At 36.7% G+C, this 21,559-nt stretch overlaps 1 protein-coding gene across 2 annotated transcripts in view; it reads right to left on the bottom strand.

The window, feature by feature from the left end:
- The window catches only part of DPP10 (dipeptidyl peptidase like 10), a 551,325-nt gene that overhangs the window by 65,612 nt on the left and 464,154 nt on the right, over positions 1-21,559 (bottom strand). For both annotated transcript variants that reach the window (XM_037398165.1, XM_037398164.1), the window contains exons 6-7: positions 15,250-15,302; positions 15,069-15,150 (exon numbers count right to left, since the gene is read on the bottom strand). In XM_037398165.1, the coding sequence (XP_037254062.1) occupies positions 15,069-15,150; positions 15,250-15,302 (135 nt within the window). The remainder of the gene's footprint in view (positions 1-15,068; positions 15,151-15,249; positions 15,303-21,559) is intronic.

Here is a 21,559-nt window from a genome sequence, read left to right as displayed (position 1 = left end):
ACATGACAGTCTTCCTTACCTTTCACAGCTATGACAAGACTAAGGAATTTCTGATTATGCCCAGAAGGAGACCTTCAGGCATGCAGGAAAAGCTTCTGCTGCAGAACTCTGTCAGTTGCTAATGACTGTGAAGACATCGACCTAAACCACCTTCAGGCAGCCCATCTCTGGCTATATTTATGTGTGACCTTGGCAAAGACACACAGTTCACCACTTGTTGGACTGGCACAGGTGTCTTCAGAGTGCAACGTTCTACATAACAGACCGCTCAAATGCACTGTGCAGAGGGGTAAGTATTCTTACTGATGCAGAAACAAACGTCGTCCTGCGCACCCACACAGATAGTCTGGCTAACCAGCTGACTCCACCACCACCATGAGTGATAGCTACATCTCAGCACAGGATCTATCAGACTTCATTTCCTAAGCATGCAGCAAAATTATATCCCTTCTTCTTGTGAGACTGCCAGCTAATTAGTTGGATAATTAATTCTTCAAAAGCTTCAAGATGTTTTTCCATCTGGGCTTGCCTCTTACCACTTGTTCTGTCTCCTGTCTTACCACACATTAACAAGGGCCAAATCCAACTTCCCTTAGTTAGATCAGTCACTAAGATTTCCAGATGAGTATGTTTTCTTGCTAACAACTGTTATTACAAACAATATTGGCTATCCATTAGACAAAAGAAAGTCAAAGAAAGAATACTTTCTTAGTTGCTCCAAAAATTTTGCACTTTGCTCTTCGGAGATCAGACTGTGACTTTCCCAGTTTCAGGTACAACACCAAGTTGGTACAGCACTATTTTGCAGTTTAATCTCATACCGGGAAGAGAAAGAAGATCCCATGACACACACAGCAGCTGTACTTCTCCTAGTCCTGAGTTCATGCTGGAGCATGCACTGGAATAACACACACAGCAACGGGGGAATCACAACAGAATCATAGAATCACTTAGGTTGGGAAAGACCTTTAAGATCATTGAGTCCAACCATTAACTTTACATTGAAAAGTCCACCACTAAACCACGTCCTTAAGAATGAGAGTCACTTGTTATGCTACCTAGACCACAGCTAAAGGACTGCAATATGTAAGCACAGTTTAAATAGCTTTCATATAGCCAGTTTAAATAGCAGTTCAAATGGAGAGTTAAAGATACTGGCACAGAGCCCTCCCACATAGATCTTATGAGGAAAAATTAGTTTGATGCTAAATAGATTGATCAAAACTTGCTTGGCAGTGTTTACACTACATATTACTTATGTATACGTACATATTACATATATCCAAAGAGTCAATGTTTGTTTCTTGAACATGCTGCTCCCTATGCGAAGTTCAGCACAAACAAGTGATCTTAAATAAACAAATCAGTGGTACCTCAAAAGAAATAAATAATTTTAAAATTATTTTAGAATGATTTTTTGGAAAAAAAAAAAGCGGTTTCAATTCCTACTGCTGATTTTGCCGCAGTTATGGAAAATGCACTATGCACTTCCTTTTATTTGTAAGTAGTATTGGAACTAACTTTTTATTACAGTAAGAAATTAAAATCAAACCTTTGCATCCACATGGAAACCATTTGGTTGTGGTTTTTCAACACTTGCTATCAAGATAACAAGCTTAATTTTCATTTAAGTACTTAACGTATTTGCTACAACTTTCTGGTTCACAGATCTGAAAAATTATACAGGTAGCTCCACTTCAGATACTTACAATTAGTTTTCACCAATTTAAAAAATATTGCAAAACATCCACTGTATTTGTCAATGCATTACCATTACAAATAAATACCTAGCTTGGCACCTTCTCTACCACTGTTCAGCGTCCTCCAAAGCTCTGATACATTTTTTCTATCAGAGCCACTGATTACGTTATTCGTAGTCACAGCACAATGTCTGTTCTCTTCTTCAAGTCCAAACTGAACAAACATTTTCTTGTCATCTATGATTTCACTTGCTGTACCCCTGGGACTTACAGACTTAAATTGAAATTGCCAGACCATTATTATACCCACTGCTACAGAAGACGCATACCCCTTTCTGCCCTTTTCCCTTCCCAAAATCTCATTTAGTCAAAGCAGCTTCCCACTGAAGATCAAGGTGTACTTAGGATTACGTGTTTTGTGTGTCAAAGTGACAACAGCGTATTTTCTTTTTCCCATTCATAAAAAAAAATAATTAAAAAAATTGCTTATTTTGGGAAGAAAACACCTTCTAACATCGTCCAGAAGAACTGGACATACAGTGTTACATAGGAACAGTTGGGTTTTACACCTAGTTAGAAGTTCCATGATGGCAATCCAAACCTCCTGGTGCATATCAAAGCCCCTCTTTGGCCAAGAGCCATAGGACACACGCTGCAGCGAGCCACAGAAATCCTCTAGGTCTCTATTTGGTTGCAGGAAAGACATGGCTTTTCCTGTGTTCTGTGATGAACTGGTGTGATGCCATTTGGTTTGTTTCTACCTACAGCTTGAGATTCAACACCCATATTCAACACTACTGAGTAAAGTGCTGGCCCAGGGATCACTCAAACTGCTCATAGGCTGCATGCATACACCACCAACCTTCCTTTGAGAATGCTCTGTCCATGGGTGTTTCCAAGTTAGGTGTTGATTTATTGTTCCATACATGTGAAAGTGAGATCTGTTGTATACAAAAGCACACGGACAAACCAGATTTCTAGGCAGTACTTTGCACATGTTGGAAAAGTAGCAAGATAAAGGGTCAGTCACTGTCATTTTTGCCCACAGTAATAAGCTGTGGAAGAAGCCCCATGGTAATGAGCTGGGACGCTCACACACTGACAGGCAAATACAATGCAAGGTAGCAAATTGTTACCCAAAACAGCTATAATGCATTTCACTGGTGTGACTGATTATTCTGCTGATGTCTTTCTCACATGTCCTGCAGCAATCTCCAGAACCAAAGAGAAAGACTATATTTTGAATAATATAAACCACAGGAAAGTGGCTTATAAAGCTTTTATAAGTGTGAATTTTGCATGGTTGGAGTATTCATTAGTGACTTTGTCAGTTACAATTACACTGACTTTTTCCAAAAAGCTTTTTTTTCCACATCTTCCAAATATTCTCTTTAGATCACATACATTACAGGATGCCAATTTCAAGGAAATTTTTATGGAATTTTATTGCCAAGCACCTTTACATTACATCCCGTTCTGCTACACTGTATCTGTAGCCTCTTTAGATTGTGAGCTCCCACAAACAGTGATTGCAGGCTAAAATGTCTCACGCAGTTTGCAGTACAGCTTCTTTGCAAGTCTCCAATAGTGCAGAATGGCTCTGATCTCCTCTCTGCAGTTTTTTTTTATTTTGCTGGTCAGTCTACACTGGTATCAAATTTTCAGAGCTGTTCAGCTCTGACCTTTTCCAGCTCTTACCCCATAGTTCCACATGCACCACAGACCAGTAAATTATGCAGATACTAGGCACAGCAGGCACCATCAGCTACCCAAGCAGCGCATGGCAGTAGACAGAAATCTACCCTTACATGATCTATGTTTCAAAATCAACAGACACATTGCAAATGAGGCAGAAATCAATAACAGATAAACCCACATTATTATAATTGTAAGCAATAATAACTATATTCACCCTTAAAGGTACCAATTTTCTAAAGATTGTGATTGACCTAGACAGGAATTTTCTCAGAGGAAGCTTTCAAACCTTTTGATTATGTTGTAATTAAGGTAGAGAGGAAGTAACTGCTGATCAGTATGAAACATGGAGACCTGAAAACACATACATCACAATGTCATATACTGGCTTTTTTTTTTGTCAGTTGCAATATGTTAATTCTACTTTTGCAGTGATCAAGCTGCCAGACATAGCATGAACAACAGAACACTGAAGTACCACTTTCCTGCTGTCTAAATTAGTGCCACTGCATCACAGCAATGTGTTAGCACAACTGTTTCTGAACAACTGCAAACAGTCTACAAGGCTATCATATTTAATTACTGTTTAGATGGTTTGTAAATATACTGTAAACAATAGCAAGGACCCATTCATAATGCAGCTATACGATTAGTTACTAATGTCAAGAAATAAACCAGGCCATGAACTCACAGAGTATCAGCTACCCCATGATAACTCTCATGTTTATGTCCTTGATTTCAAATAAAAGTGAGGAAGCATTGCCCTCTTGTTTAGACACATGCTAATAATTATGCTGCCTTTTCAATGACACTGGGTCTTGACATTCACTAAATTCACACCCTGCCTAATCCCATGATAACTTACTCATGGGTGCAAACATTGTGCTATATGTTATATAAACAAAATCACATATAGTATCTGAACTATGACCTATGCAAAAAGCTACTTTATAAATCTTTGCTACTGCACAGAAGATTACAGTAAGACTCCCTCACCTCCAAGCTGATAGTCTGGATCTACTGCCTCCTCCCCATGGAGCTGCCTGCAGAATTATGCTGGCTGCAGCACTGTGCAAAATGTCTGAGGAATTGGACTGCTCAGCCCTTTGGTTTTCATCCGTGTAAGTGATGTAAAGTAACAGACTTATCTATAAACAGTGCATGCTCAGGAACCCACACTCCTTGTTCTTTGCATTTACTGATAGCTTCTGACTAATGAACCAGCATGGAACAGCGTGGACATAAATGTCACTCTTACATGCCTCGGTTGGTCCTACAGACTTATAATAAAATCATAATCTGCCTTTACCATAAAATCTTTTAAAATTATCTCTGGTATTTCAAAGGCTCATCTCACACTGATATCAAGCACTCAATTATGCCCAGATGGATCAATCTGTAACAGAAGCTAAAATGAAACATTTGCAACCTTGTTACTCCAGAACAAAAAAGTCAATGTTGGGAAACAGGGCAAATATAACTGTCTGGACTGGGTGCTGGAGGAAGAATTTTCTATGTTTTCTTTGACAAAATGTAACCAAGTAGCATCCTGACAGCAAGGACCAAAGTAAAACCATGACAGAATTGAAAATGCTGTGCGTTAAAGTTGTATTTCCATTTTCTACTATTCTTACAGTAGTAGACAATCTCTGAGAACTTTGTACATCATTCAAATCCAGGATGCCTCTCAGCATCTTCTACATGAGAAACCAAAGCAGAGTTTAACACAAAGCTTTGTCCTTTCAGCTACTATTGCTGACCCTGCCTATCTTGTCATCTGGTATGTGTGCCTTCATCTCCCCACTGTGCACAGTGTTCAAATTGCCAGATGTCCTTATGATAAAATGATCCAGATTTTAGTGGATGACATCTACTGTATAGATTCCACAGCCATTTACCACTTCATACAGACATGGCACTCAAAACAAGCTCATTTGCCTTAAAATATCTCATTAGGAATGAGACAAATAGGAATGACAAATTTCCGACTAACGCTTATAACAGCATTTGTTTGGGACAGTTCAGTCTGTGAAGCAACACTTGAAAATAACTGTTTGCTTTCTTTCCAAACAAAATTTCTCTCTTCTGTTTCTGAAAATGCACTGGCACCTGCCATAAACGGTGAAGAAAACATGTGCAGTGTTCTGCAATACTATCTATATGGCCAATACCTATTAGTTACTACTGATCAAGCCCTGCTCACGTATGTAACGCATTTATATGAGCACATGAATACAATTAGTGTATTACTTCTTCACCATACCCTAGCACTCAACTAAAGTGAAAAATACTTTGACCTACACAGGTTTCTGCTTTCCTCATTAATGCCATTTCCACCAGCTTAATACAGACCTTTCTAATACCAGTTTGTTTCCACAGAGTTGTGTTTGCTAGTCGATTGCTAGGTCCTTCAGCCTTCTTTCCTCCCTGCCAATTAATGCTTTATTTTCTCTTACAAATCAACAGTGTACCTGACTTTTTAAGCCTTATTCTCCAGGGCTGTCCTGACCTTGAAGCAGTCAAATATATACACTCAGTGAATATATGCTCCGCACAATTACACATCTGCAAGCAGTCCTCTGCGTGTCACATTCTGGCTCAGGCTGAGTCGATGTGAAAGCTTAAGACTTACCACAGTGTGGTGGGAGTTTAATCTACCCTCATCCTTCAGTGCAAATACAGCAGGGAAGCCATAACCTCACTGCAGGAAAGATAAAACCATGCAAGGACATTTACAGCTTGGTGATGATGGAATTTAATTTTTCTTTTTCAAGAAGGACTTGGCTAAAATAGAAAGAGCGTACAGGTGTGTTGAACATGTTCAAAGCTATGTGCTCATACTCTGTTTGGACTTTTTCTCCTCATCACAGCTGTCTTGCTGATAGAGATTCAACAGGGAGTCATGACATCATCATTCATGAAGTATACACAGCTTCTTTTTTTCTTTTTTAAATAATAACAAGGACCATCTACTCCACCTTTACCCATATGGGATGAGTAACATTCTGGTTGACTGATGTAAAGAGCCCATTGATCTAAACTGAGCCAGGATATCCCACCTTGACCACTGGAACAACGGAACTAACTTTCGAGGTCAACTATCATAAGGGGAAAAGGAGGTCCAACCCTGCTGAAAAGGGGAGTCACTGTCACTTCACTAGACAGAAACCTGTCTATATTTTTGATGAACACTATGTGCCAAAGGAGAAAATAAATGTTACCATAGAGCAAACAGAACCTATGAATAGAAGAGCCAGAGGAACCTTGCCACACAGCAAGAGTTCAGGGGGTTTTGCTGCCAAGGTGGTTTTATCCCTTCAGCTTGTTCGTAGCTGAACTCTGTAGGCACTGGTACCACCACAAAGACTCAGAAGTATTTTGCAAGTCTTCTGCAAAAATTTTACAAAAGGTAAATAAAATTTGTGTTTACCACTGGCTAAAACAACCTTTGACTTAGAACCTGAACCACAAAGGCATTAGAAATGTCAAATTAAATAATTTGAAGAATTGACATTTTGGTGCCTTACCATAGCAGATTTCCCCCGTTCTTTTCCCTGCGTGGTAAGGAGGGAATAGAGAATAGAATGTGTCTCTTTTTCTTACCTCACAGATAAGATAACTATATATTTACATTACATTGCTTTACCAAAAGATCAATATAGATAAATTTTCCACCTCATCCTGTGGTATAGCACATCTTTATATATATATATATATATATACACACACACATACATGCACACACACATATACATATAAAAAATATTAAATGACTAAGTGATTATATGATCCATGGACACAGGTAAGCCTGCAATGGTTTTGGGTAGGATTTTGGAGTTATACGAAAACACAGTCCATAATAAAAATTGTTATCTAAACTTTCCCAACTCTGCAAAAGGTTCGATCAGATTTTGACCTTTCTTCATATTTACTGTGTATTTAGTTTGTACGGGTGGCTATTTCTTAAGAATTTTAGACTTCTGAAGTATAATTTTCTTGGTTTTGCATTACCTAAAGCTACACAATTTTCACGCAAGAAGCACAGCCGTCCTATTTTATGAGCCATGGGACTTTCAGTTAATATTAGCTAACAGACAGAAGCGTGAATATTCAGATATGCTTTGTTACACATACACATGTCGAACAACATGATAGTCTAGATGAGAGGCACGTATTGCTATTTTGATCGCTCCCTGCAGGCTGCTGCGCAGAAAAGTTGTGATGATTGCTTTTATCAAACGTGGGTGTCTATGCTTGTTTGCATGTGCCTTTGTGGGACTGTGTTTATTATACGTTAATACACACACACAAACACATATATCTACATGAAAAAATAATTTGCTGTCTAGCACAATGATACGTCACATTTCCTGTATATTTGCTTACAATAGAGTTATTGGCATGAGACTGGAGAGAAAAGTGCACTACCTGTGTGCGCAGCTTACATACTGGTTCAAATATTAGCTGCATGCTAGGGCAGTGAAAATAGAATAAGAATCAGGGAAAGGGAAAAGGAAACATCTTTCATCTCCCCTCTCAATTTGTTCACTATAAAGCTGCTGGGCCTTTTATTGTTCCACATGAAAAGCAGTAGTAGAAGAATAATGCTCCTATAAAACATGATTTTCTCATTATTTCTTCACATTTTTTGATACAGCCAAGTAGGTATTCTCACAAAGGGCTAGAAATATCTAATCCCTAATAGCTAATATTTTTAAGTTACCTTTGATACCAGGACACGTTCATTGCATTTCACTAAGCAAAATGATGAAGCACTTCTATGCTCAACTTAGCCTTGGTTCTATTTGTAACCATTTCTGCTTTCTAGAGATCACAAAACTTTCATTGAATATATCCAAACTTGATATGTAGAAACGTATTTTTCCCTGTTTTCCAAAACTGACTTTTTTTTTTTTTTTTCTGGCTGCATTCTCCATTCCCCTTTTCTGAGATGGAGAAAACTGCTTTCATATTGAGAATTACTTTTGAAACTAGAGAACATACATTTAATGCTTATCTTCTCCTCCAACTTAATCTATATTTAAGTGGTGTGGGCACCTAGAAATTAATAATCGAAAATCAAAATTAGTTCAGCAGAATACCTTCAGAGAAACTAATAACTTAATTTTTAATTGAATTATTTAGGTGGAAAGACAAAAAACATACATTTTACAATGCTAGCTGGAGAAATCCAAAAGGAAATCAAATGGGTAGCAGAAGCTTAGGAGGAATACAGTTTTATCTTTTAGGTAACTAATTCTTATGTGAAGTAAAATATTACATTGGTCATGTTCACCGTGACTCTGATAAAAGTGACTCAGTTCTTGTATCAAAAATAAAACAGCAGAAAGTTTTTGGAAGTACGCTAGTAAATGGGTTTCATATCACTTCATAACAGAATCTAATAATTTAGCACATTTCATCTAACATGAATAAAATACTGGAATGCACAGCCTCGCAAAAATCATACACAATCTAGTTGTTGGTCAAAAGTTGCTATTAAAAGAGCCTTTTTGTATGCATTTTTCTGTAAATATTTTCACTTTTTCATTCAAATCCTCAGCTTCTGATGCAGTAAGTTTCCCAGCTGGAATCTAGAAATGTAATAAAAAATATTTGGAAGATAAAATTAAAAAGCTCACATACCCTCCTTAATTTCTCATTGCCTTCTGGAAGACATGACTTCAGCATTTGCTAGAATTATGGTCAAATCCCTTAAAGACTCAACTAGGTGAGCAATGCTCAACTGTTCAGGTTCCTTTTCTTCATAGAAACATCCTCAGCAAGACTAAGGATCTCCAAATATGCTGTGAAATACAGAAGTTCTGAAAGGAGCCCCTCATATATTTTAAATAAGAAATCATACCTGAGGTTAATGTCACATTAAAATGTTCTTGTTTATTTCTGGTTTTCAGAATAAATTCAAGCAGACATTTTCCTCTCAGTTTTACTGCCATTTGCCTCATTACCATCATGATTAAAAGGAAAGATGAAATAAAGCCTTGACATTTCCATATGTGATTTTAAGTTACTCATAAAAAATACAGCAATTCAAAAGAGCAAAAGACTTTGAAAATCAAAACAGCAGATTAAATATATTTATTTAGGACTTACTACATTAGCATTAATTAAGCTTCTACTTGGCTCATGAACCCTGAAAGATCTTTTCTTCTTCATTTGCAAATGGAAGTGTTTTTGCCAGGAGGGGGTGCCAAGTATCCACAGCATTAATTATGCAAAAAGGAAACACGTGGCAAATATTTTACAGAAATGATAGTTACCAGTTTTTATAGTAGTTGTACTTTGACCCTTGATAGAGCAAATAGTAAATGAAGCTTTCAGCAACTAATGGCTGTTAAAGCATCTGTTGAGTAAGGTGTGTGTCTAGCACAGTCCTGCTAATTTCTCATTTGCTAAAATTACTCTTGTGCTTATCTGGGTACTTGGCAAATGTTATAACATCAAAGAACTTTCCTGCTGCAGTATGTTTATTATCTCAAACAGTATTTGAAAGCCATAGAAAAATGCTAAAATTTTGAAAAGAAGGCAATACTAAGGAAATGTCATGTTAATACAGCAATTCAACAGTCTGATAGATATTTGCATTTTTGTGGGGCAATAGGGAAGGCAAAAATGAACCTCCAAACAAGACAACCAGGATAATGGCTACTGATCACAAAGCAGAGGGATAGGGAGTTCTTGAACTGATACATTTATTAATAGCAATTACAGCAGATTTTGTTCATTTTGTTTCTGGGTTTCTGTTTGTATGCTTGGTTTTGGGTAGTTTTAATATAAGGCGAGGTCCTTTTTCACTAGATTTCCCCCCGCCCCCATTATTTTTGTAAAAGCTTCAGCTTCAAAATCCTATTATCTGCAGTAACCTGTTCCATTTTTTGGAACAAGAGGGCAATTTCTTATTTTCTAATACTTAAAATATTTTCTGCAAATAGATGAGACCATCCAGAATCCACAATTCAGCTATAGTCATCAAATTGTTCTTTGCGTACACAGGATAATAGGTAATTCTACACAATGATGACCTAAATTACATTAAAGTGTAGTAAAAGCTCATCTTCAGTCCTACTATTTGATAATGATATGTTTTTTGAAGAGCATCAAATTTTGACAAAAACAGCCATCAAGCTTCTACAAAATCATCTTTTTAGTATTCTGGATAGCTTTATATTTTCTTGATTTCTTCTTTGTTAAATTATGTATTTATTTATGCATAGACATTCACACATAAGTCAATTGATCATTATTTATGCTGATCCATCCAAACATATAACTCAAGCTACCTTCAAAACCACTTAATGTATCAAAAGAAAAATGAGGTGAATGCAAGAAATAACATAAAATACCTATTACAAATGCAAAGGCAAAGTGACCAGCATGGATATATGTTCATAGAACAAAGTGAAAATAAAGTACTTAATACAAAATAAACAACATGTTACCACCCAGGAAGAAGAAACTTTGTGTAAAACTTATAAGAAAAAGCTATGTCAAACTGAACAACATGTAACCACACTTTACTGGAAGCTACCTGAAGTAATCCATCCAAGAACTAATCAGAAGAACTAACCATACCACAAGAAGCACTGCAGGTAACACTGCACCTTTCACAGCAAACTCTGCTTACACTGGGGACCAGAGGTCAACTTTTATATTCAGGCTTCTGCTACGATACATCTCCATAGACAGATCCAGACAGAAAGGGATATCTCCTGTCTCAGATACAAGCCAGGTCCAGAACAGAAACATGAAAACCTTTGCTATAAACTACTGGAAAACACAAGGTAAAGTAGAGAGAACACTGGACAAAAACTGGGTTTTTCAGCAACAGAGGCCCTTTAAACCCCTCCAAAGATTCTTTCTCCTGAGTAAAAGCATGACATTTAACTTTACTAGGGACATTAACAAAGTTGAGTAATGTTATCTTCACTGAAGTATGAATTATGCCAATGTTTTCAAATGTGGATTAAGTATCCCATACCATTCCTACCAGGTATGGGATAATTCTTTCTCAGACATACTGAATGAGGTCTCTAATCAAGTAAACTGGAAGCAGAAAAATGTTGATGAAACCAATTAGGCATCTAGTTGTGGTGGGTTTTTTATACTGGAATACTTATGGAAATAAGCTGGAAATACTTAATGCTGTGGTAATGGATTCTACAGAGGTGAGGCAAAGAGATAATCAACTGATCTCTTCCAAAATTTTAATCAAATATGAGAAATATTTAGCAAATACATAAACAGCTCCCTAACATATGAAGACACACAGAATGGTGCGTTATATCTGGCACAGTTTTAACACAGTTAAAAGATAGCAATTTAAAGAGTGTGACCTTGAAAACAGTTCTCATAAATAACAGTGATGTGACCTTAAAACACATTAATTCATTAGATAAAAGTTTCTTCTCCACAATAGCAAACATTTTCAATTTCACTACCAAAATGTCACGACTCAAACAGCAGACGTTTCTCTGAGCTTTTCTCTTAATCTTCACAAAACCCTCTACTCTAGGTAAATAACAAGAAACAGAAATAACTTGCAACCACCATGGTAGCTTCAAAGCAATGGTACTATGGTCCAGTCATCTGATATCTGACATAAACCTAACTCTGCTGTTCCTCACTAGCCACATGTGGCCTACCACCCCATTAGCGAGCCCTAGAAATTATTCATAGCAGTCGACAACTTAGACTGATGTGTGATTTTCACAAGGATGTAAAGCATTACTGTATACTTGATTTCACTGCAGACACATTCCCTCCTCGAAGTTCCAGGCTGCATACAAATTGTCCTGCTCAAGTGTTTAATTTCTATTATTTTTCTTTTCATCTTCTTATATCATCTATTTGAAACTCTTGACAATTCTCCCTCATCTGAGGAACTCGAATTAAGATTCCTGTGTAGGCTACACCGCTACTTAGGTCTTCTGCAGAACTAAGGATTGGGGAGTATCTTATACACTCCAGTCTATCTACTGAAAATAGTTGGTCCAAGTTAATGGATTTAACCCAGGACATTCCAAACAGTTATAGCATAAAGTTAGGCTCTTTAGCTCAGTCAGATGTACCTGTGCCTTGTGTTTCACATCTTGTGCTAATTTTGCTGACCAGTCATGGCCACGGTATTGCTGTCCTGTTCTGCACTGCACCTGGAAGGGCGCTAGTCCTCTTCCCTTTAGCGAGCTACACAGTCCTGGTTTATGTGATAGCCACAGGGTACGTGTCATGGGTTGTTCTAGACGAAATTTATCTAGATAAAGTTAACTTGTTCCCTGCTTGTTCTTCAGTTGTAATGAATAACTCTTGGAGATTACTCAGGTTACCATAACTTGATTATTTTGTTTAGAGTATATCTTCCACTGATTGTTTGGTTTATTATGAATTATTACTATGTCCTTATTATATGGAAGACATATAAGTATTGTTTAGGAGGGGACTTTGGTAAATCAATCCTAGTGTGTTTGGTAACACAGATCTGTGAGACTGCACCTTTGTTTGAACCCAGACAGGTGCTACCCGGAGCTCCCGCTGACAGATTCATACACCTTAGACCTCTCCCTATATGACTTGCTGTCTACCCAGCCTCACTGCTGGCTGCTTCCTGCACTACCTTTATTCAAAACTCACCGATGAAGTGTTTGTTCAGTGACAAATTCTATAACTGAGAATCACGGCAATTCATCCTCAGTCGCACGTCGTTCCTCTGCCTAACCTGTTCTGCTGGAATGATCTCTACTGGCCTGTTTCTGCTAGAGGCAGCTGTTCCTTTGGGCAGCAACAGCCATTATTCACAACAGCCTTTATTCATTTGTGCTGCTTCTACATTTCTGGCTTGCTGTTGAAGTGGGACAGTAATGTGGCAAGGCACTTCTGCCACTTTAAACCCTCCTTTTACCACATAAACAGCTTCAGGAGGACATCCTCCTTGGCAGTTCTTATGGAAGTGGCTTCAGCACGCTGTCATTGCAGGGGTACATCTGTATGACAACACTCAGTATCATTCAGAGTGCACAGAAGATTTTCTGTTTTAATCAAAGTTATTATTTCCTAATTCTGCAGAACATATGGCACCATAAAGCCCTGCAGTAGAGCAGACATTTTTTAAAGCATGACATTAACTTTACTAGGGACATTAACAAAGTTGAGTAATGTTATCTTCACTGAAGTATGAATTATGCCCATGTTTTCAAATCTGGATGATTAAGGTTATATCTAAAATGACCACCTATTTTTTTGGAGTTCTGAGACTTAATAGCAGTCCACCTGTGCCCATATCTGTAAGTACTCGTACATATTTCCAGAATGGCAATCTAAGCAAAAAAGATAGCATTATTCTGATTTACTGTTTTCCTGAAGATTATAATTGCTAAGTCTGCCCCTGTTCTTAAGATACATCTCAGAAAAACAAAAAAAAATCATTTCTCAGTAATCACCACATGTGATTTTAGTTGTATTTGAGATTACTAATCAGAGGTATAGCACAGACAAATCAGAAGAACTGAAATTTAATTTAAAATACTTTTAAATTCTGTTCAGTTTTGCAAATGCATCACCCTTCTGCTACAACCTACATAGGTTGCCATGTTCCGTAATACTGCCTGGTAAATAACCTACATATTTGTCAACATAAATCCTGTCACCATACTCTCATTATAAATAAATTAATGTGGTTAATTATTAAAACATACTAAGCATGTTCCAATTTCTTTTTCCTTCCTGCTTCCACCTGCTTAATGCAATACATTCTAACCAGAAACATTTTTTACAATCCCACCATCTTGATGAATGCTATACGCAACAGGGCATATTCTCCAGACATTCAACTTAGAGCTTCTCTGCATGAACAAGTCAGACATTCATAGAGGTTTAGGGATCATACCTTGTGGGCATTAGTGAGCTTATTAGAACATTGTAACAAGGATTATTTGAATTTCTTGTTCAGAGTTGGAGCTTTTATAAGTCTCTCTTCTTCAACTAGCAACACAAGTCAGTTTAAAAGCACTGCTGTTCTAAAACAATTTTTTTTCTTCTCATATTGAGGTCAGTTATGATGATAATGGATGATTTATGTTCATTAAAAAATGGTAAAACTTTTGGTAGAAAACAATATATGAAACACAGCATTTCTGGTTTCATTATTATGAATTCAGCATAGCACAACTGACCTTGGCAGCAATTTTCATACTGAAATGAAAACACTATTTTTCATTGAATCCATCACATTCATTTTTGGGTGTTAAGCTTTTACCCACAGTTTTCATTGATCTTGTACTTGAAAACTTCTCTACACCTTCAGATTTCCTTCCCTCATAGTAGTAGCCACAAAAATGGTTATTCTGAAAATTACCTGAGTGCATATTTGCATGAAGATGTGATTCTTTCAATAACTGTACAATTAAAGATGTGCTTCTTCCAATGATTGTACAAATTGCTTATTTGGATTAGACTAGAAAGGCATGATTACATGTCTTTAATAAAAATGAATAAATAAATAGATCCTCTAAAAGCTATAGCAGGACCATACTAGCATCATGCAGAAATATATAACAAAAATTATCCTCAGGCTTTTAATTTATTTTTTTTTTTAAACTTCAGTCTGTCTGGAGTATTAATACATTATTAAACTATAGCATTTTTAATGACTGTGCTTACCAGTTGCTGTCCTTGGACGCCCCAGGCTGCATACTGTAAAACTGAATCCTCTACTTCTGGAGGGTTTAACTCCCAAACTTCCCTTGAAAAAACGCAAAAATTTTTACTTGAACACGCTGCCATCACCTTATGTATAGAACCACCAACAATAACATCATATTGAAAAAACAATGTGACCTACCTTGTGTGTATGTTATAAATCACATACGAAGCTGTATAAGAATAATGAAAAACCTGTAACAAAAAAAAAGAAAACATGAGAATTACAAAAACAAATACTGGATTAAACAGACTACCATTATGAGAGTCACAGTCTTTCAATCCCTGTAAACACCAATATCTTTATTACCGAAAGAAAGATTTTACTGAATTAATTATAACCAATAGACTTGAGCCAGAGTTTGAATGCTGTATGAAGGACACAAAGTGAGCTATTAATTTAACCAGCCACTTAACCTGTACAACTGCACAGAAAGGGTCCCAATCAGAAAAATCTGTGCTCCTGTTAACAAAAGTATTTAAAAAAAAAAAAAAACAAACAAAAACCCCAACCCCAAGAACATACATTAGGAAAATAAATCACTTTTACCTATATTTCTTCATCAAGTTATGGTCAAAACAACTGTACAGGCGTCACAGTTTTTTACTTGAAGTGCAGACAGACACGGGGTTGTATTATATTCTCCTGACCACCTGCTAGGTATAGCCTGAACAACTTTTGGGCTATGGCTCATGGAACAGAATAGAAAACCTGAGCGCTTGCTGGGGCTCTGTTTGGTGTGGCTTTCCTTAGGTATGTTTCAGTCTCATTTTGTTTGACTGACTTTGAAATCTGGGGAAAGTTTATTTTTCATATGTAACATTTTGGGTAAAACAAAGAGCTATTTGTCAGTAAGCCTTCCTAATTCATCAGGAAGTTACCAGCAACTTCTGGTCTCAGAAACCCCAGGATTGTCTGGATAGAACAGAAAAGCAATTGTAATGTACAGTCTTATGTTGCTGTCTTTACTCGTTGAAAATTTTATTGAAGTCAACTGAAATGAATGAAATTGTCATTTAGGTGCAAAATATCAGGGCCTAATGTACCCAAAGGGTTCATGGTGGGGAACAGCATGGCAGAGTGTATAATGTGATGTCCCACCACACCAAACTGATAAATCAAAGCAAACTGTTACATGTTTTCTCTAAAGTCGAACATTTTCCTATACATCTATGTGAATAACTGACATTTTACTGTCTTCCAGGCTCAGGGGATTGATTTTAACTGAGCTCATTTCTTTACCACTATGTCTCACATTATGAAAATAGCATAATTCCATAGTATTAATTAGTTTTATTACAAATTTAAATTACCTGATGGTCTTGGAATATAAAATATGTTTGTGACTAATTATTACTCATAAAATAAACTCTTCTTTTTAATGTAAACTACTGACAGAGATAAATGTAAGGTGACATCCACTAGACCTACTGTAGCTTCAGGTCTACAAAATGATAGTATTTCTGCCTGGCACATGAAGGACTTCTGGACAGTGTCAGGCTGGTTCCAGTTAGATGGAAACAGATACAGCTGTACAACTGAAACCTTGATATAGATATATGTGTCGGGAACTCTTTAGTTTGTATTATCTGCACCATGTAACTTTCAGTATTGCCTCTGAAGAGACAAAGGAGGAACACATATGAAAAGAGCCATTGGAATTTGCCACTATCACATCAGAATGGTTTCAGAGGTTGTTATTTTGTCTAGAGGCTATTCAGTAACAGAACTATCTGAAACATTTTTCTGCTGATCCTGTTTCCATTATTAGTTCCCCATACACACCCCAAGAATTTAGCATGTCCTAAATCCTTGCTGGATGATGCTGCAAGAAACTCACAAAGGTCTGTAAGATTAGGAACTTGTACTTTGTGCAACACTTGAATTTCCCTTCTGGACACTTCCATTTTCCAAGTCTATGATGATTAACATTGAAAGTGTCACTTCAGTAAGGAGAATCACACATATATGAAATAGAAAAAAAAATAATAATATTATGATTGTTGTAGGAGGTTGAAAGGCACGAAGAAGAATATTTAAGTAAATTGATTGATTTTCTCTAAATAACTATGAAAAACATATCTACTACCATGTCTCTATATTATACATACATATACATCTAATTATATATATAGTAGAAGGAGATTGCTTGCTTACATGTCACAAGTTCAGTGGTGTTTCTTGGAAAAATAAACTTGGTAATGACATGCCTGAGGGCCTATCAAGATAGAGTTATTCAAGTACTGCTGGTAAGACAATAAGACAAACCATTAGCTTCAAAGTTCCTGCTTTCTTTTATAAATCTTACATTGTTTAGAGGTAAGAGATAGCAGCTCAAAGGGCCATAAATGGTTAAATCATGGTGGTTTCTGCACAGGGCATCCATCGTCAGAGGTTATGCAGAGGGGCCCTTGTCAGCAGCTGTTACAGGGGACAGTCTCATATAGGCACTTACAGTGAAGAGGAATGGGTCTCTTGTGCTTCCAGAAAAAGAGAAAAGTACATCACAGAAAACATGTGGAGGGCTGACAAGTATTTACAATAGAAGTATTTTAAAAGTATATTATTAGACAGACTGTATTTTAATAAGACATGCTAAACTGATAAGTCGTTTTGACAGCTTTAACAGAAAATATGTTATAAGAAGAACACTACTTCATATTTCATGTGTAAACTCTCCTCTTGCCTTATGGTAAAATTTCTATCTACATGTTTACGTAAAGGTATTAATATCTTTGTGTTACAAGTATTAATACCTTTAAAATTCATCCTGTTTGCAATAGCCACATACGGAAACACAATCATTATCAAAATAAAAAAAATAAAAAAACCAACCAAAAAAAAACCCGAAAAAAAGAGGATGTAGAAAATCTTTCCCTTTCAAGTCTGGCTTATATAGTAAGTTCCTAAGAAGCTCTTGTAGTTTTGTATATAGGCTTAATCTGTTTGGCTTCCTTTTGCCTAGAGCCTTGTCAGTAGCTAGGACCACACATCTCCTCATCCCTAACATACCACATCTGACATCACAAAAAAATGGCTTTTTAGATCAAGCAGACAGCAAACCTCCCCTTCAATATAATTTATTTTTTTTTTTTCTTTTGCCATGGAATGCGATAGGTAACAACTGTTGCATATCATCTATTTCTTCTCAATTCATTCTTTCATCGATTTATAAACTGAAGACAGACGTCCCTGTGATGTTGTTCAACATTGGAAAAGTTAGCTGCATTTGTGTATGAAGAAAATAAAATTACAGAACTATATTACAAAGGACCTAAAAGAAAAAGGTGAAAAAAGTATTTAAAGACAAATTGCTCCAGTCAAAACTTATTGAAATAACAATTTATTATTCAGTCAACAGCCAACAATAAAAAACCCACACTTATCAATCACGATCTGAACTTTTAGATGACATACTGCTTTGAGTCTTGCATGTCCTTTCTTTTCTACCTTTCAAGGAATGTCTTTGTCTTTCTAAGGTTTCTAAAAATAAGTACTGTCATGGAACTCAATGCATAGCCCACAAGATGCAGGAAAACAATGTGCCCTATACACTTAGCCAAATACACTCAGCTAATTCTGTACTATACTCCAGGAAATAATCAGTTTGCTGTCCTTGGGCAATTTGTGAAACACCCCTCAGCAGAACACTGTTTGTGCTAAAGAGCTACCAAGAAAACCTCACCAGCAGTATTTCTAAAGGATATTGAGGGCTCTCAGCTCCAGGGGAACGGAGGAAAGCTGAGGACATTAGAACCTTGCAGTGTTATAAGCACAAAATGCTTGGGCATGCCAAAGATCTTGACACATCCTTTATATTATTTCCTACATTACAAACCAATTATAATAATATTCCTATATTATAAACCAATTATATTCTTTCACTTTCACTTTCCCCTTTCAGGTTCAAAAAAAGACTTCTCACAGGGCATAACAGCACTCAGTCTGAGCAAGAATGATAAAAAGTGACAGTATATGAAATACACTGAAAATTGCAGCATCTGTAGTAATACTTTCAGTTATTCCAAAATATACCAGCCAAATGGGTATATCTCTCTCACACAATATTCCTATGGTAGATATCTATTTATTCGTACTGTACCTAGCAAATAAGAAAAAAAAAAAAATTAAAAGCTATGCCATTCCTATTAATTAAAACAAGATAATGAGCAGAGCATCACTAAATAACTGAAACTGCAGAATATGCCATCATGCCCATCCCACTTATCTCAAAACACACACATTGACTTGGAAAGAGAGGCAGTTTCTCAAATCAGGTTCAAGATCATACAGACCTTTATGATCCATCAGTGAGGTATCGGAACTTTTATGGGTTAATTTACACTTCTGATCTCATGGAAAACAAAATCTAGTATTTTAAGAGATTACTATTCTGAATGTGGGAAGTTTTAACTGCTGCAGTATATGGATGCCCCCCCAAATAATATTATTCATAAAAAGAGAAAGATCAAGAAACTGCTTTTATTGCTTCACTGGCGTAAGTCAGTTATTAGGCAGCTCAGAGCTAAGAGAACCTGACCTGGAAAAGGTTTTGTGTGCCTGAAAGCTTTTTTCCCAGCTACATCAGTTGCTCTAATAAAAGATACTACCTTTTCCCACAAATCTTGGCTCAATTATCTCTTCAGGCCATCACATCTATAAACAACGTTACTGAGAAACAAACATTCCTGAATGCAGGTGAAAAAAAGGACTACCTGAAAGTAAAAATGAACCTTCGTAATTAATAACCTGTTTTACAGTATATATCACAAAATGCATGTGGAACTGAGAAATCAAGGGAAAGGAAACAGGAATAAATCTTGACAAGGACATTCGCTTCTTCATTCATCCATGGCTGTTCTCACTTTTTAAGATCTTTCATAATACATTAGTGAAATGGTTTGGAAAGTTTTCAAACTGGCTCAGTGAGTGCCAGACAGAGCAACTACTGCCTGGCATACACAGTTTGAAGAACCGCAACATGAGTAGGATTTTGCCTTCATCCTCTTTTCTACAATGGAATTAAGGATTTGAAGAATTACTGAAAAATCTACTTATGCTCAAAACTGAACCAAAAGACTTTGCCATGGTAAAGCGATTACAAGGCCAGGATAAATGTTAACCAATATTTTATTCACCATTCATGCAAGGAAGTGCTCCCACACAATGGCACACAGAACCTCAATTCACAGTTCCAAGATCAAACCTTCAATAACCCTTCACTAAAAACTCAAAAACTCATTTTAGGAAAAGAAATGCAAACATGTATTGCTTCCTCTTCTGCCTTTGGGATAAAAGTATAGTGGGAGAAAAATGGAGCCTGCAGAACATGCCATGAACTACAATAATAAGGCAGCACCAGACTCAGAGCGGAGAGAATGTGAGGGGAGGATAACGAAATACAGATGCACAGGATCGTTACCAAGGCCTTTTGAAGGCATTACTGAAATTAATGCACTACACTTACGACACAGTCACATCAGAAGCAAGTGACATAGCAGACAATGTGAGACCATGTTGACGACTTTGGGTGAGTCGATCCCACAGACCCACGCAACCCATCTAACTCCACACAACTTAACCCCATTTAACCGGGAGTGCAATGAAGTGCAACGCTCAGCTAGTTGTGCATGGGCTCACGATGCAGGGCTTTGGCACAGCTTCTCAAGCACAACACTAATGATCCAGCCACAGCATTTTCAGAGGGCAATTAGTACCCGCACACAGTGCGACAACATACAAATTAAAACTAAAAGGAGGCCGGATGGCTCAATAACATACTCCGTTGTATCAAAGAGATCTGACTTTTGTTACTCAATTTTCAGCTAGCATGAAATGAGCCAAACAAAATATTGTATCATGTACTTTCAGTAAGTCGTTACTGTATATTCAAATTCACTCTCTATAAAAAATTGCAGCCTATACAAATGATACAAAATTATACAACATATTGTTTTGTATAGTCTATATATATTAGCTATATACATTATGTAAATTATTATCAAAATATATTGTTTTGTATAGTATATATATTAGCTATATAAATTATGTAAATTATTATCAAAATATATTGTTTTGCATAGTATATATATTAGCTATATAAATTATGTAAATTATTATCTAAATTCTTTGTCCTCTAGCCAGTGATATTTTACTCTCAGTTTTGCTCGGTGTACACTAGTGTAATTCAGAGTCCCAGCAATGAAAATGAGAAAAAGACTTTGAGCAGGTCATTAATGTCATATACAAACTTTATTCCGCTACATATTTGGAGAACACCAAAGTATTTGTGGCCAGATTTCATCCTTTGTGGTAGTCTGCTGAAAGCAAATGAGTTACACTGGGAGGGTGTTAGTCTTTGCCTTATGCCATCAGGATTTCAAGCAGCAACTTCTTGCTCTCAAAAACACCCAGATCAAGATTCAAATAACAAACTTGTATTCCTCATTTT

The sequence above is a fragment of the Falco rusticolus genome, chromosome 8 (genome assembly GCF_015220075.1).
Source record: "Falco rusticolus isolate bFalRus1 chromosome 8, bFalRus1.pri, whole genome shotgun sequence".
NCBI lineage: Eukaryota > Metazoa > Chordata > Aves > Falconiformes > Falconidae > Falco > Falco rusticolus.
The sequence above is the reverse complement of the archived record's forward strand: the minus strand, read 5'-3'. Positions and strand labels throughout refer to the sequence as shown.